At 33.9% G+C, this 15,977-nt stretch overlaps 1 protein-coding gene across 6 annotated transcripts in view; it reads right to left on the bottom strand.

The window, feature by feature from the left end:
* The window catches only part of LOC132727407 (spectrin alpha chain, non-erythrocytic 1-like), a gene marked incomplete at its 5' end in the record, with an annotated part of 91,021 nt that overhangs the window by 49,778 nt on the left and 25,266 nt on the right, over positions 1-15,977 (bottom strand). For all 6 annotated transcript variants that reach the window (XM_060712875.1, XM_060712880.1, XM_060712876.1 and 3 more), the window contains 14 exon segments: positions 1,515-1,681; positions 2,102-2,212; positions 2,531-2,974; positions 3,648-3,878; positions 4,342-4,542; positions 4,777-4,963; positions 5,719-5,939; positions 8,080-8,253; positions 8,661-8,807; positions 9,200-9,323; positions 10,666-10,805; positions 12,151-12,228; positions 12,820-12,979; positions 13,340-13,467. In XM_060712875.1, coding sequence (XP_060568858.1) covers positions 1,515-1,681; positions 2,102-2,212; positions 2,531-2,974; positions 3,648-3,878; positions 4,342-4,542; positions 4,777-4,963; positions 5,719-5,939; positions 8,080-8,253; positions 8,661-8,807; positions 9,200-9,323; positions 10,666-10,805; positions 12,151-12,228; positions 12,820-12,979; positions 13,340-13,467 — 2,513 coding nt within the window.

The following is a 15,977-nucleotide window of genomic DNA, read 5'->3' as shown; positions in this document are numbered from 1 at the left end:
GCAAAATATCTAAGCTCTAGGCCTTTTGGGTCTTTACAAGAAGGTATTTTAAGTTTTTACTATATGTACATATAGTGAAAATCAATGACCCCCGGCGCAGGCCGATTTTGACCCCAGGGCTATAATTTGAACAATCTTGGTAAGGGTCTACCAGACAATGCCTTATGCAAGATATCTAAGCTCTAGGCCTTTTGGGTCTTTACAAGAAGGTATTTTGAGTTTTTACTATATGTACATATAGTGAAAATCAATGACCCCTGGGGCGGGGCCGATTTTGACCCCAGGGCTATAATTTGAACAATCTTGGTAGAGGTCTACCAGACAATGCCTTATGCAAAATATCTAAGCTCTAGGCCTTTTGGGTCTTTACAAGAAGATTTTTTAAATTTATTCTTATAATTCCTTTTGGTTGCCATGGCAACCAGATTTCTGCATGGAATGAAATTCTTTGAACAACTTTGAAAGTCCTTCACCCAAGGATCAATCCTGCCAAGTTTAGTTGAAATTGGACAAGTGGTTTTTCACAAGAAGATTTTTGAAGTTCACTATATAATCTATATAACACACACACACACAAACAAACACACACACAGGTGAATCGCTATATGCCACCGCATCGCAGATGCTGCGGTGGCATAAAAACTTAAAAACTAGAATCAGAAATCTTAAAATTCAGTCTATTTGTTGCCATAGCAACCAGAATTTTCAACATAGGAAGATAAGAAAAGAATGTGCATAATTTCTATACTGTCATCTACCCATATGTCAAGTTTCATAGACATATTTTCAGTACTTTTTGTGTTATCACTGGATCCAGGTTATGTGTAAAATTTGCCATATTTTCAGTCTATTTGTTGCCATAGCAACCAGAATTTTCAACATAGGAAGGAAAGAAAAAGACGTGCATAATCTCCATACTGCCATCTATCCATATGTCAAGTTTCATAAAAATATTTTCAGTACTTTTTGCGTTATCGCAGGATCCAGGTTATGTGTAAAATTTGCCATATTTTCAGTCTATTTGTTGCCATAGCAACCAGAATTTTCAACATAGGAAGAAAAGAAAAAGACGTGCATAATCTCCATACTGCCATCTATCCATATATCAAGTTTCATTAAAATATTTTCAGTACTTTTTGCGTTATCGCGGGATCCAGTTTTGTGGACGGACGGACTGACGGACGGACAGACGGACGGACTGACGGACGGACGGACGGACGGACAGACGGACGGAGGGTAAACCTAAAGTCCCCTCCGGTAAACCGGTAGGGGACTAATAAGGATACAGGTTAATTAATCAAATGGTTTATTTTGCTACTACAAGTACTTTAACTGTAGTATGTATACAAATTCTTTTGTACTTCTGAGTTTAACCCTGAAATTCAAGTCCATATACCCATTTAAACTTAAAAACAGATTTTTTTCTCTTTTTTTATTCAACATGGTCTTAAGTACTGCTTTTCCTATTAGTGTGACATAATCTTAATGATTTCTCATGAACTCTAATCATTCACCTGTGCAGATCTGCAGCAGCCATTAGCTCATCTTTCCTCTGTGCCGCCCTGTCCTGCAGTATTCCCCAGTTTTCAACAACAGTAGCCTGGAGATGTTCTATCTGGTCGGCATTCTCACCAGGGTATGTCTGCTGTAATCTTGTCGAGTCATCTATCAAAACTTGAATCTGTAACATGGACACAAATTAGTTATTACATCTTAAATATTACACAAGACAAGTTATATTAGAAGTTATTTTTGCTTTTAGGATTACCTTCTATTAAAACATTAACCCAATTCCCTAATGAAATTGACTAAGTGGCATGCCTATAATTCTTCAAATTTTGATCTGTCCACTTAGGTCTAGCATTATACACTGATAACATAATAAACTTCATAAACAGTCAAGCATAAAGTATTTATGACTTTTGCAAATTTATGACATTTCTTTTGTTTAGTTTTCAGAAAAAAATAGATGTCATTAAAGGCACAAATGTCATAGAATTATCAATCCTGCAAAAATATAAAACAAACTCCTTATATAACGACATTTCTATAAAACTGACAAGTTACATGTATGAAACAGTATGCCATAAACAAGATTTACCTGTGCTTCAAGGGCTATCAGTTCATTTTCAAAGCCTTCATGTTTCTTCAGGTAGCTCTGGGTAGCGTTGATATCTCTCCCAAGGTCATCTGGTATACTCTGATACTTCTCCTAGATGACAAAAAAATATTTTACATTAAATTCAGTTCTTTATCATAAAGAACAGAATGATATTTTTCACTGTTTTGAAAGTATAAAACCCATGAAAAAAGTCCTCATACAGTATTGTTACAAATGTTCCTAAATTCTGTACATGTATAAAAAAACCTAAATTTTCTCTTCTTTATTTATCTGCTAATGTCTATACCTTTGTTACTATTTATGAAAATAAATCAAGACTGCTTGTAAAATCAAAGGAACTGAAGTTCATTATAAAGAATGGTTCACTACTCTAAATGTTCAAAAGACCCATCTTTACAAGTCGATTACCTGTATTCTAGTCAAAGCATCTTCAACATCTCTATTAAATCTGTGGATCTCTCCAGCACCAAACAGTTTCTGGTCCCTGGCTTCTATCTGCTCTAGTAACTGGTTCCAGGCATCATTCAGCTGATCTTGACGTTCTAGTACCTGTTTCGTGTACGGCCCTTTGTCTTCTACGAGCCATTTTGCCATTCTTTCACACCGACTAAATCTCTCCTGGTTGGACTCAACGTTTCTCTTAAACTCGTCAAATTTATTACGTAATATACACAAATGTTCATAATCTTGTCCGTACTCCTCTGAAGCAGCAGTCTGCATTTGTTCATTTATCCATTCCTCAAAATCACCACTTTCTCTTAGATAAGCATGCATCCATTTGGATTGCTCGAGATTCTTAGTTCTCTCTGCAGCTAAACGTTTTAATTTGTTCAATTGCTCTTGTAAATTATCCTGGAAATACACATTAAATTTCATGCAAATTATTAGTTATGAACCTTTACTGTTGATACCTGTCATCACATAATGAAAATACAAAACACATGAGTGAAACTTCTAAGTTCACAACTTATGACTTGTACTTGACAAGTTAAATCTTTCAAAACAAAATTATTGTAGATCTTTGATCAATACAAAGATAGTTATAATTTTTAGTTTCTTAAATTTGTTTATTATTTTAAGTCACATCAATACTTTGATTAGGTCGCATGACAATTTTCAAGTTTTACTCATGGAGCAATTTTCAGTTCTACTGATGGAGCAATACCTCATAACCTGAGCAGAATCACCAACCTTGAGTAAACTTGCGAGATAGCTTTCTCACAAGAAAACCATTTAAGACTCTGACAGCAGGTGATTGGCAAGTGATATAAAGTCTTGCTTGTATGTATACATAGATCACATGCACAATTACAAAATGAGTAAATGCTCAAAAACTTGAAATAAATGTACAAACAAGTAAGGCCATGAGTATCATTTACACTTTACTTAAAACAGAGCAGTCAAACTCAATTTGAGGTCAGATGATGCCATAAATGAAATATTGTGAATCAAACAAGCCAAAAACATTCTCATTCTTTAAAAGGAAGTTGCTAAAACAAAATCAGTGCATAATTATAGCACCTACCTGAGCTTTTCTGAGTGATTGTGGATCCTGACAACCGGTTTTAAACAACCTTTTACACTCTCTGTCCACACCAGATACGATACCCTGGTATGTCTGTATGTCTGTCTCTAATACCTTGTTCTTGGCCAACAATTTGTCGGCTGCGTTCTCATCTTTACCATAGTCTGTGCTAGATGCCAGCGATGTTTTGTCATTTATCCAGTTCTCTATTTCATTTACCTCTGATAAATACTAGAAAATAAAATATATCAGTCTAAGATTATGAAAAACTTACTTGACAGTTATTTGATGTATTATATATCACTAACTGACCATTTACCAAAATCATTAATAATATACAGTATGTCCCTCTCTTTGTTATTGTTGATGCTGTTTTTTGTCGTTGATTTTTTTCTTCCAGTATATTACAGCAACTTATGTACATGCATATCAGTAATAAATCTCAAAATACTGTAAAAACATACATGCACATTTTTATAAGCTTTTTCATTTTTTTTTATTTCATGATAGTGGAAAATGTATGGTGGTTAACAGATAGAATCTAAAGATTCCTTGAAATGATATAAAATGATTCCTTGAAATGATATAAAATGAACTATAGATAACTAAGCTAGAAAGTCTAGACCCAAACACTAACATACAAATGTAGGTATACATAAACATTTCAATGAAAAAAGAGTTGTTTTGAACTTACCCTCTGTATCTGTACAGAAAGTTCTAAATTTTTCTTGCGTATTTTTGCTTTGTTGAGTAAATCGTCCCAAGACACCTGTAATTCTTGTAGTTTATCTTTTATTGACTTAGCATTTATATGTCTCTCCTCTATCAACTTGTCACCACGACCTTGAACCTTCTCTACTATTGGTAGATGACCTTGGATCTCAAGGTCAAGTTTCTGAAATAGAAAAATAATTTGAGTATTGAATTTATTTGAGCTGTAAGGTTTAAAATATTTAACATCTTTGATGTATTTTTCCTTTATTTTCTATTTCCATTTTTTCAAATATGAGTACAAAATATGGTCAAGTACAAAATTCTATAATTCAAGCTTTTTCAGCGACATTGAAAGAGAATAAGAAACAAAACCATTATTATCATTGAGGCAGTATCTGAAAAGTTAGGTTCATACCTGTTGTTTTTTCTGCAAGTTTTGAGCATCCGTCAAACTTTTCCCGTACTCTGTGGATGCCGCAGCTGGAATTCTCTCCTTGATCCACTGTAACTCCTCGTCCACATCAAATCTAAACTGATGGAAGTGCAGTGAATCCTGTAGACGTACTTTACGGTTAGCAACTTCAGGTTTCAACTTCTCAAACCTACAATGGAAGGATTTATGTATTTACAATAAGTATGACATAAAACAAATGCTTCAATTGAATTAAAAACTGATTTTGCTGTATTTTAGCATTTAATTTGCCCTGCTTGGATGTGTACTTATCCACCTCAAGTTTGAAAGAGTTTCAAAATGAAAATGCAAATTTTGAGAAAGAGAATAGCAATAGTATATAAAACTTGGTCAGACTGCTCAGATTTGCAAGCTAGTCTGACTCTAGACTAGTGGCAATGGCTATACAGTTTGAGCAAAAACCAGGGTTAAAGACCAAGGTATACAGTACTGAAGAGTAACGCACTGGATGGAATTTATTTAAAAATTAGAAATCAATAAGCAAAGCAGCAGCAGCAGCAGCAAAATGTCATAGACTGTTACACATATACAATTCTTCATAAAAAAACAACAAAACATACAACTTATTTAAATGAAGTTTCCATTTTCTACAAATCTCAATTGGAGAGATGCACTGTATAGTACTAAATCAAGGTTCAAGTTCAAAAGTTCTAAAACAATTATCAATGATTTTTGTAGTCTTTACATAATGTACTTTTTATCTCCTACCCATTTCACTTTATTTTTCTATCAACCAATATACTGAAAATCACCTACATCAGTTATTTTTGCATGACAGGTGCACATTTTCACATGGGTACTCACAAATGCAAGAACAAGACCAAGTCATAAGATACTTCTAAAATTGAAGGTGATTCTACACAATACCTTATACAAAAATATTACCTCTTATGAAACTGGTCAACAGCTTTGAGAATTCCTACTCTATCAAAATGGCCTGCATCTGCAAGAGCTTGTCCTTTGTCCACAATGGTTTTAATTTGATCATCTAATTGTTGGAGGTCATTTTCTAGCCCCTGGTGCTTCTTGAGTAAGTCTTTGACCCCACGTAAATCAGACCCTACATCTGGGTTAGCTACAGATTTCTCCATCTCATCCAGCTTGTTCTACAAAGTCAATCATAACTCATTTTCAGGCTCAATATCTTAAAGTGGACTTGCCATCTTTCAATCAGGACCAAACCATTAATTAATTGTAGGGAAATATTCAAAATAAATACTTGCTGAACAGCCAACATGACCAGTCTGCACAAATATGCCAGCAAGTCTTTATTTGCTCAGTTTGCTAGAAGAATATAATTATTACTCACTTGGCTTTTGTTTAACCCTTTTAACAATTTTGGAACCGTAAGTGATGGGCCTTTGCCACCAGCCCGTCTGTATATCACAGTTTAGTCTGCCCTGGCTCTATTCTAGCAGCTGACTTAATGTAAATTTTTATTTTGATATACCCAAAAATGATAATGGACAGTTCCAAAATGGAATCTGGACAAGTTCATTTAAGAAATTCTGGATTAATTTGAGAACTCATTTTAAACAATAAACATTAGAATTTGAAGCTGAATGCAACTGTCACAGAATACACATTGTATCTTTTCCCATTACAAGTTTTGAGAGAATGCAAGTACCGCACTGGTATTATAAGGAAAGTTAAATGAAGTTGTATAGCTATGATTGGTTTATTCTGTAGAGCCCATCACAATTGTAGGGAATTTTCATGACAAAATTGGTATTTTTTTTTACAGCTTTGGGGAAAAAAAATGTATTTTGGTAAAAAAATGTCAATGGGATTGAAGTGGTATAAATAATTATGCTGAACTTTAAAATAATATTAAATAAAATTTCAGCTTCTTTAAAGATCTGAAGAAGAATTTGTAAAATATGTACTGCAAATATTTGTACATATTATATATACCAGTAATCATTAAAATATATGCAATTAATTTCTTATTGAAAAATTTGACTTAGACTTCATAGATAATAAATTTCTATTTACCTCCTTTTATTAACATGAAATGTAAATTTGATAATATCTTTATAAATAATGCTTTTTGGAACTTACAAAATTGATAAATCTCAATTTGTGCATCATAATTATGATATAAAACCATTAAAAAATTTGTGTTACGAGATCTTTAACTACAAATCACCTTTAGGTTTTATTGTATAGTGATCTGTACATACATTTTTTGTATGTTTATATTGCATAAGGTTATACAGCATGTGTTTCAATATCATGTGTCTGTCAAGTTGTATAATCTAACTTGTTCAGTGAACTTGTACAAACAACACATCATGATCAACACATATAATACATTCTTTCCAATGTCCATCAATACAGACAATTAACAACATTAACTCCCCTACCCACGCGTATTGTACCACTCATATTTTCATTTGATACATGAACTTCCGATACAACAACACCAAATAAATACCCTATCTCTCTTTAACAATAAAATTATCATCAGGACAAATCAAACAAAATCATTGGCATAATGAAACAAATTATAAATTCAATATCATATGCCAGTTGACAATAACAGGTTTATATACAAATTAATAAACACCTTTTAGGTTTTACAAAGACCTCCACAAAAGTATGAACAGCCATAGCTTATTGAGTTGTTCACACATGTGGTCATGATTAAGTAACATGGAGATAGTACTACATGAACTACTATAGTTATTGATGGTTGAAAATTAACCCAACAATGGACACAATATGGCTGCTACCATTTATTATTATGAACAAATCTGTCCAATTATCTAACTGTGAATTAGTGTATTTTGTTGCATTCACAGAAAGTAAATGGCTATATCATAGTAAATTAACAATTATCTTGCTCAATAAGATTTTTTACCAGAGTCCTTTCATTTTTGATGTTGTTTCCTAAACAGAACTCATTTGCTTTTCAGCTAATCAAATCTTTTGCTTTTGAGCCATTAGTAAACATATACATGTAGTGTTATCGATTTTATATTGAAGATACATTTTCTGGCTCCGCCAAGCCCCTTTTCTTTTTTACACCAACTTAAATACTTTTTTTGTGTCATTATCTCAGCCATCGATACACCTATCCAGCTTTCCTTGATAGCAAAATCAGTGATTCTGTGCCTATAGCATTCAAAATGAAGTTGTTTTTTGATATAGTTTACTTTGTAGCATGAGACATCCCCCCAAAAAAACAACAACAAAAACAACAACAAAACAACAACAAAAACACAAGAATTATAAGCAGCTCACCTGGGCATCAGCAAGAGCCTTATTAAGATCATGTTGATCTGCTGCTTGACGTAATTTCTGACCTTTGTCCATAGATTTATCATACAGATCCTTCCACTGTTTGTTCATATCCCTTAATGTTGTCTGTATATCAGAAGTGGCTGGATGCTCATCTTCTATCAAAGCATTCCCTTGCTGAAAAAAAATTTATTTTTTTTACAACAAATAACAATTATCGCACTTTCATATTTATCACTGAATATTTTTGTCTTCTATTTTTTCTCCCTTAAATTAAAGAACTCTATTCAACAATATGATAATGACCTTTGAATAATATAACTTCAGGTCATGCTTGGCCCCTAACTGACTTCACCGGACTATACTGTCTCAAACAACACTCTAATTAAGGTGGCGACAAACTTGCACTTGCACTTTTGCTACTCGAATGACAAAAAAAGTATCTTTTTTAACACATTTACTGGTCAAAGATTCTCAGGTGCCCCACTGCTGACTATTGAGTACAGCCATATCTTCCCTAGGCTACCTGGTTAGCCTCCCCACATGCAAGACTTCAATATCACTGTTAGGAACGATGTACCTACCTCATTAAGTTGATTAAGCCTGGCATTGTTTGCCTTCAGTTCCAGCTCAAATGCTTCGTGTTTCTTCAATTTCTCCTTCAGGTTGGTCAGATCCTTGTATGACTCATCCGTTGCTGTCTTGTGTTTTTCTTTCATCCATTGTGATAACTGAAACAAAACAACAAAATTCCTGTTTTAGAAGTTTAAGGGTTTTTTTTATAAATAAATGTAAAATTGTAATAAATGTTATACTGTATACGTGGATATTTCCTTGTGTTAAAAAGTCAACAAATTGAAAATTCAAGACATGAGGAAATATTAGCTAATCCTGCAAAGGTAGAATTTAATGACAGGTTGGTTGAATGCTAGAGGAAATTTTGGTTATTTTCATGAATTCACCAATATTTCTGCGTCACTTACTTAACCACTTATACAGTAGTACTAATAAAGTTTGACCCTTTATAATGAGATATGTAAGATATTCATAAACTAACCATACAACTTTTATCTTTTACCAGATTAATAAAATGTACCATGTAGATTCATAATTTAAAGTATACCTCTGCGGCGTCACGTTTGAACTCCTGGAATGCCTGAGAGCCAAGTAGAGCATTATGTCTCTCTGCAGCCTGATCTTTGACCTTTTGTCTCCGTGCCAACACCTCATTACGACGTTTATCAATGCTGCAAGATAACAATCAATATAATTAAAATACGCATTCATATAAGAAAAGCAAAACAAATACAAACCCCTTAATGAATTATTTTATCTAAAGGAACAAACAAGACAAAACTCCAAACAAACCTTATTTTTTTTTATTTTTACATATCTTTGATGAATATTTCTGTCATATGTGACTTTCAGTGACCTTGGCCTTGGTATCAAATCCTTAGACAGAAAGGTAAACCAATGTGCATGTTCATACATTGTCCAAATGGCTTCTTTGTATGATAAACATGGACTTTGTTTTTAAAATCAATTTTCAGACAGTAAACAATGACCACTATGCAAGAACAGAGATTCATTATCAAAGTATTCTGATATTAACTTTCTAGGCAACATTTATTTTATTAACACTCATCAAATAATTTTAAAACTTTGATCATAATTTTATCAATAGATATAAACTCATTGTTTCAATGCCACATTTTGTAAGAAAGCAAACTTAATGATGTTATCTATGTGGTTTAAAAATTAGCACATACAAAAGATACACATACATTCATTAATGTAACATCAAAATTTTAGACTTAATGCATGGTATGGATACATATGTTTCATTATGTTAAGAGGAATTATCGAAAAAATTTCAAAGCCATATCTATCTACATAAGGTAAATTATATGTACAAGCCTTTATTTGACTTAAACAGCATAACAGACAAATAAATCAAACAAAATCACTCAGACAGAATCATTTAATGAGATCATAAATAATTGACCCACTTAGTATAAATTGAAAACATGGTTGTTAACATCGCTGCTTATTTGTACAAGACTCATTAAATTACATTAATTTGGAAGAGAATTGATTGAGTTATAAGGTTAAAGTTACAATGTAAAGGGTAAAATTATGGCATCTTGCCAACTTTATTGGTAGAGGAAGACCTCAATTGACTCCTCCATGCATTATTTTTGGTGAGTATAAAACCACAAACTTGTCAAAAACTTACTAGAAAGCTATCTCTCACGAAAAAAATTGTAAGTCTTGTTGTTTGTTTCAAAAGTCACAGTAGTGAGAGGGGGAGGGGGGGGGGGGGGTGATTTAAACCAGTGACCTTAACCACTCAGCCACAGAACACCCCTTACAAAATATTTATTAATGGTATTTCATTGCTAACCAAAATGACTAAGAAATTTGTATATTTTTTATATCTTTTAGTATAAGACATATGTAACAAAATCCTTCAAACACAGGGATACTACAAATTTATTTGAAGGGGAACATTAGGATGGATACTACAGATTTATTTGAAGGGGAACATTAGGATGTATTTGGGAACAATGTGGTAAAACTAAAACTCACTGATCTTTGTCCGGGTGGTCATCAGCGATAAGTTTATCAGCGAGATCATTCAGATTCTTCAGTTTCTCATCCTGAGCCTGCAGTGTACTCTCTAGATCTTCATGTCTCTTATACAATGCTTCCACATCACCAACATCAGCCTGGTAAATATAGCCAGATTATATATAGAGGATATTTGTTTAGTTCAGTGTAAGATCGAAATATATTTCACTGAGTGAGCACCAAAAGGTATATTTCACGAGTGGCGCAGCCACAAGTGAAATATGAACTTTTGGTGTTCACGAGGTGAAATATATTCCGATCTTACACTAAACTAAGCAAATTTTCTTTTTATTATATGCAAAGAAACGTTTAAAAAGACATTTTAACATAGTACTAAATGAAAAGGGCGCCAAATAATAATACAACGTAACGTCATTTACGACGTCACGTCATTAAGTTGGTTTCCAGTACTGTGCACGCTTGTATTTTAATGAAACAACGTACCGGGCGCAAATATTCAAAACAGTGAAATTATCAAATTGATAATTTCACTGTTTAAAACAGTGAATTATCAGTTTTTATTTCACTGATATATTTCTATAAACCACCGAAAAGCATGTAATAAAAAACATTAATCTTGCTAAATTTGAGTAAAATAAGTGTCCTGATTTTAGTTTGGTCTCATTCTCCGAATGTGTAAAACATTCTTAAAAACCAATTAAAATCAAGAGATGAAAACATGGTCGTTAACATCACTGCATATTTGTACAAGACTCATGAAATTACATTTACTAGCATTTATTTGGAAGAGAATCGGCTCTAAATTGATTCTAGAAATTTCAAGATACTGTGACACTGTAAAGGTAAAAATAATGGCAACTTGCCAACTTTATATATATATATATAATTGTTTCACTATCTGTTTAGTAATTTGCATGTTTTCAATGTTATTTAATTTGTTTTTGTTTCTTCCTTATTTTTCATAGTAAAGACTTGGAATGGATCTGACAGCATACTTCTTCAAAGAATTACAAAATAGACAATAGTATTGACATTGTTCTGACTAAATGGATGTGCATTCAAAACTGGCCCTATACTGGTGGCATTTTAGGTGTGTTAATTTTGTTCGTTTGTTGGGTATTATGTAGCAAACCAACACTGTAAAGGTAAAATGGGACTTTCTATTATTATTTGCAGAGGAAGATCTAAGGTGCCCCTTCATGGATTATTTCATGTATGAACTTGAACCCGAGTAGAAGCACCAATCTTCTGTCAGCTAGCTAGGTAGCTTCTTCACATGACAGAATCCAAGTCTGGCGGGACTCAAACCCACAGCAGTAAGGGGCTAGTGATCAGAATACTGTTGGCATAGACAAGTCATTATCCTGACTGGAATTCAGAGTTTATATGACATGTGTATATGTATGCCTAATACAGTGTTATAATCATTATGATGAACAAACCAAAACTTGGTTATAAATTTTGTTCAGAAAATCGACTTACTCCAAGATCTGACCGACTGAGGAACTTCTCGTGGTTACCAGTCACTGAGTCTATCTGGTCTGCTTCTTTGTTAAATAACTGTAAAGATAAATTAAATCATTAGAATAACATAATTCAAAGGTCTATTCCTGTTAGTTCCTCTATGATCAATAAAACAACCAGTCAAAATATCTAATCTAATAAAACAGTCAATACAACAATGACTTGAAATATCTGATAATAAATCGTTTCAAAATTTAACTTTCAAACATTTTATCAAGAAAGTTAAGAGTTGGACATATCACTGCATAGAAGTAAGCACTAACTCATTAAATTCCACATACTTTGATAATGTTTGTTACCATCTGTGTTGATAAAAAGCCCATATTTCTATAAATTGATATGTTTTCTACAAACAGTATTTCATTTTGAGTAAAACTTCATTTCATCTTCATTTAGTCACAATTGCAAACCCATATCATTTAAAAGAAACAAAATTGGGCAAATTGTGCATATTCTGGCATCAGTAAAATTTCATTTCAGCTGTATCATTTCTTGCCTTTAGAAAAGAAAAGAAGTACATAGATATTATCATCTCAGTAGTTAGTGATATAAGTATATGATTTAGAATCATTATAATTCTGCACAAGTGTAGTTAACGAAGCCTATATTACATGTAGATAATCTCACCTGCAAGTCATAAGCATCTTGTAAATCTTTGAGACGTTTCTGATACATATCATCAATAGCATGTTCATCATCTGATAATTTCTTCATCTTATCTTTAACATCAGTAGCACCCGGTGTCTTACCCAGCACGGCTGTCCCCAGTGCTTCAACCTTCTCAAATCTAAAACAAACCACACACAAAATGTTTCTTTTCAGTTGACTTTCATAAAATGTAAATGCCTCAAACCCAAACCTAATAATAAAATGTCATTTTCTTTCTTCAGAGATTTATCACGGTCAAATGTTGGTATGTCCAAAAATAAGTTCTTGTCCAGAATTTTGTTGCCTCCAAGACCCTTATACATATAGAATGATGATAATAATAACATCAAGTTTAAATTCTGTCTACAGAGACCAAAAAAATAGCAACAAACAAACACAAGCAATTCCAACACAAAAAGTATTTATAACGGGCCAATCCATTGATGTATATATAATTATATAGTGGCATCATGAAAACTAATTTCTTCTGGATACTTACACAGGTTTATGAGCATCTATATCTTCTGCTAAGTCTTTATGATCTTTCAGTAAATCCTCTGCAGCCTGTACACTCTGTGGTATTTCTGCATTCTTCAGTTTCGCCTTAGTCTGCCCTGTCCAACTTGACTGAAATACAAAGCAAAAATCCGCATATTAATCTGATGTTTTTATTTCTTTTTTGTTTGTTTGTTTTACATCACACTTACACTGTCAAAGATATAGGGCAGCTTTCAAGCTTTACTTTTTGGAAGAAGACAACTAAAGTGCACCTGAACAGAACCATCGACCCTTCTCTTCTCTTCTTTACAATAGATCAACAAGCTTTCCAAAACCCAATCAGAATAGTGCTTGGCCAAAGAATAACAGAAAGGCACCCCCACACACAAATAAAAGAAAGAATGGATAGATTCAGCTGGTGCAAATATAAATTCTGCAGCAAAACCAAAGGTTAAGGGGCCTCTGTGGCCGAGATGTTAAGGTCGCTCACTTGAGATCACAGGTCCCTCATTGCTGTAGGTTCGATCCTCACACGGGTCGAAATCTTTCATGTGAGGAAGCCATCCAGCTGGCTTATGGAAGGTCGGTGGTTCTACCCAGGTGCCCGCTCGTGCCTGAAATAATGGCCGGAGGGGCACCTGGGGTCTTCCTCCACCAATATAAGCTGGTAAAAAATAGACGAAAGAATCTCGGCGACTTGAGTGTACGGTCGCCCATATGGGCCTTCCAGTGGTGACCTTAAATAAACGCATTTAAAAAAACAAAACAAAGGTTGGGTCTTTCTTCTTACACAGGTGATAAACCAGTCAAACACCTCACATTTTGTTATAATAGAAACAAGAGGGCCATGATGGCCCTGAAGTCGCTCACCTGTATATAGGCCCCTGGAGCGGGGCCAGTTTAAACCCCAGGGCTTTTATTTGAACTAACTTGGTAGACACCCATTAGCCCATTAGAAGATATTTCATGCTTAACATCCAAGGTCTAGCTGGTCAAGTTTTTTTCTTTACACATATAGTTAAAAACAATGACACACCTGGGGCAGGGCCAGTTTTGACCCAAGGGCTTTTATTTGAACAATCTTTGTAGACACTTACTAGAAAATGTTTCATGCTTAATATCTAAACTCTAGCTATTCGGGTTTTTTCAAAGAAGACTTTTAATTTTTTGCTATACACATATAAGGAAAATCAATGTCAGCCGGGGCGGGGCCAATTTTGACCCCAGGGCTTTTATTTGAACAAACTTTGTAGACACTCACTAGAAGATGCTTCGTGCTTAATATCTAAACTCTAGCTATTTGAGTTTTTTCAAAGAAGATTTTTTAAAGTTTTTGTATAACACATATAAGGAAAAGGAATGACCCCCGGGGCGGGGCCAATTTTAATCCGAGGGCTTTAATTTGAACAAACTTGGTAAACAATCACTAGAAGATGTTTCATGCTTAGTATCTAAACTCTAGCTATTTGGTTTTTTTCAAAGAAGATTTTTTAAGTTTTTTCTATACACATATAAGGAAAATCAATGACCCCCGGGACGGGGCCAATTTTGACCCCTGGGCTTTTATTTTAACAAACTTGGTAGACACCCATTAGAACATGTTTCATGCCAAATATCTTAGCTCTAGCTCTTTGGGTTTTTTAGAAGAAGATTTTTTAAGTTTTACTATATGCATATAGGGAAGATTAATGACCCCCTGGGGCGGGGCCAATTTTGACCCCAGGGCTTTTATTTGAACAAACTTGGTAGACATCCATAAGAACATGTTTCATGCTAAATATCTTAGCTCTAGCACTTTGGGTTCTTTAAAAGAAGATTTTTTAAGTTTTTACTATATGCATATAGGGAAAATCAATGACCCCCTGGGGCGGGGCCAATTTTGACCCCAGGGCTTTTATTTGAACAAACTTGGTAGACACCCATAAGAAGATGTTTCATGCTAAATATCTTAGCTCTAGCTCTTTGGATTCTTTAAAAGAAAATTTTTTAAGTTTTTACTATATGCATACAGGGAAAATCAATGACCCCCTGGGGCGGGGCCAATTTTGACCCCAGGGCTTTTATTTGAACAAAATTGGTAGACATCAATTAGAACATGTTTCATGCCAAATATCTAAGCTCTAGCTCTTTGGGTTTTTTAGAAGAAGATTTTTAAAGTTTTTACTATATGCATATAGGGAAAAATTCAATGACCCCCTGGGGCGGGCCAATTTTGACCCCAGGGCTTTTCTTTGAACAAACTTGGTAGACACTCACTAGAAGATGTTTCATGCCAAATATCTAAGCTCTAGCTCTTTGGGTTTTTTAGAAGAAGATATTTAAAGTTTCTTCTTTTGGTTGCCATGGCAACCAGAGTTCTGCATGGAATTAAATTCTTTGAACAATTTTTAAAGGTGACCACCAAAGGAACATTCCTGTGAAGTTTGGATGAAATTGGTTTGGTGGTTTATGAGGAGATGTCATTTAAAGCAAAAGTTTACGGACGGACGGACGCCCGGACGGACGGATGCCGGACGAAAAGCGATCACAAAAGCTCACCCTGTCACTTTGTGACAATTGAGCTAAAAATCACATTTTTAAGAGTTGTTATGTTTTCATAAAGAGAATGGTAATATTAGATGAAAGGCAGAACATATCAG

The sequence above is a fragment of the Ruditapes philippinarum genome, unplaced genomic scaffold (assembly GCF_026571515.1).
Source record: "Ruditapes philippinarum isolate M1 unplaced genomic scaffold, ASM2657151v2 ctg86_1_1_1_1, whole genome shotgun sequence".
Lineage (NCBI taxonomy): Eukaryota > Metazoa > Mollusca > Bivalvia > Venerida > Veneridae > Ruditapes > Ruditapes philippinarum.
This window is presented reverse-complemented; position numbering and strand designations above follow the sequence as displayed.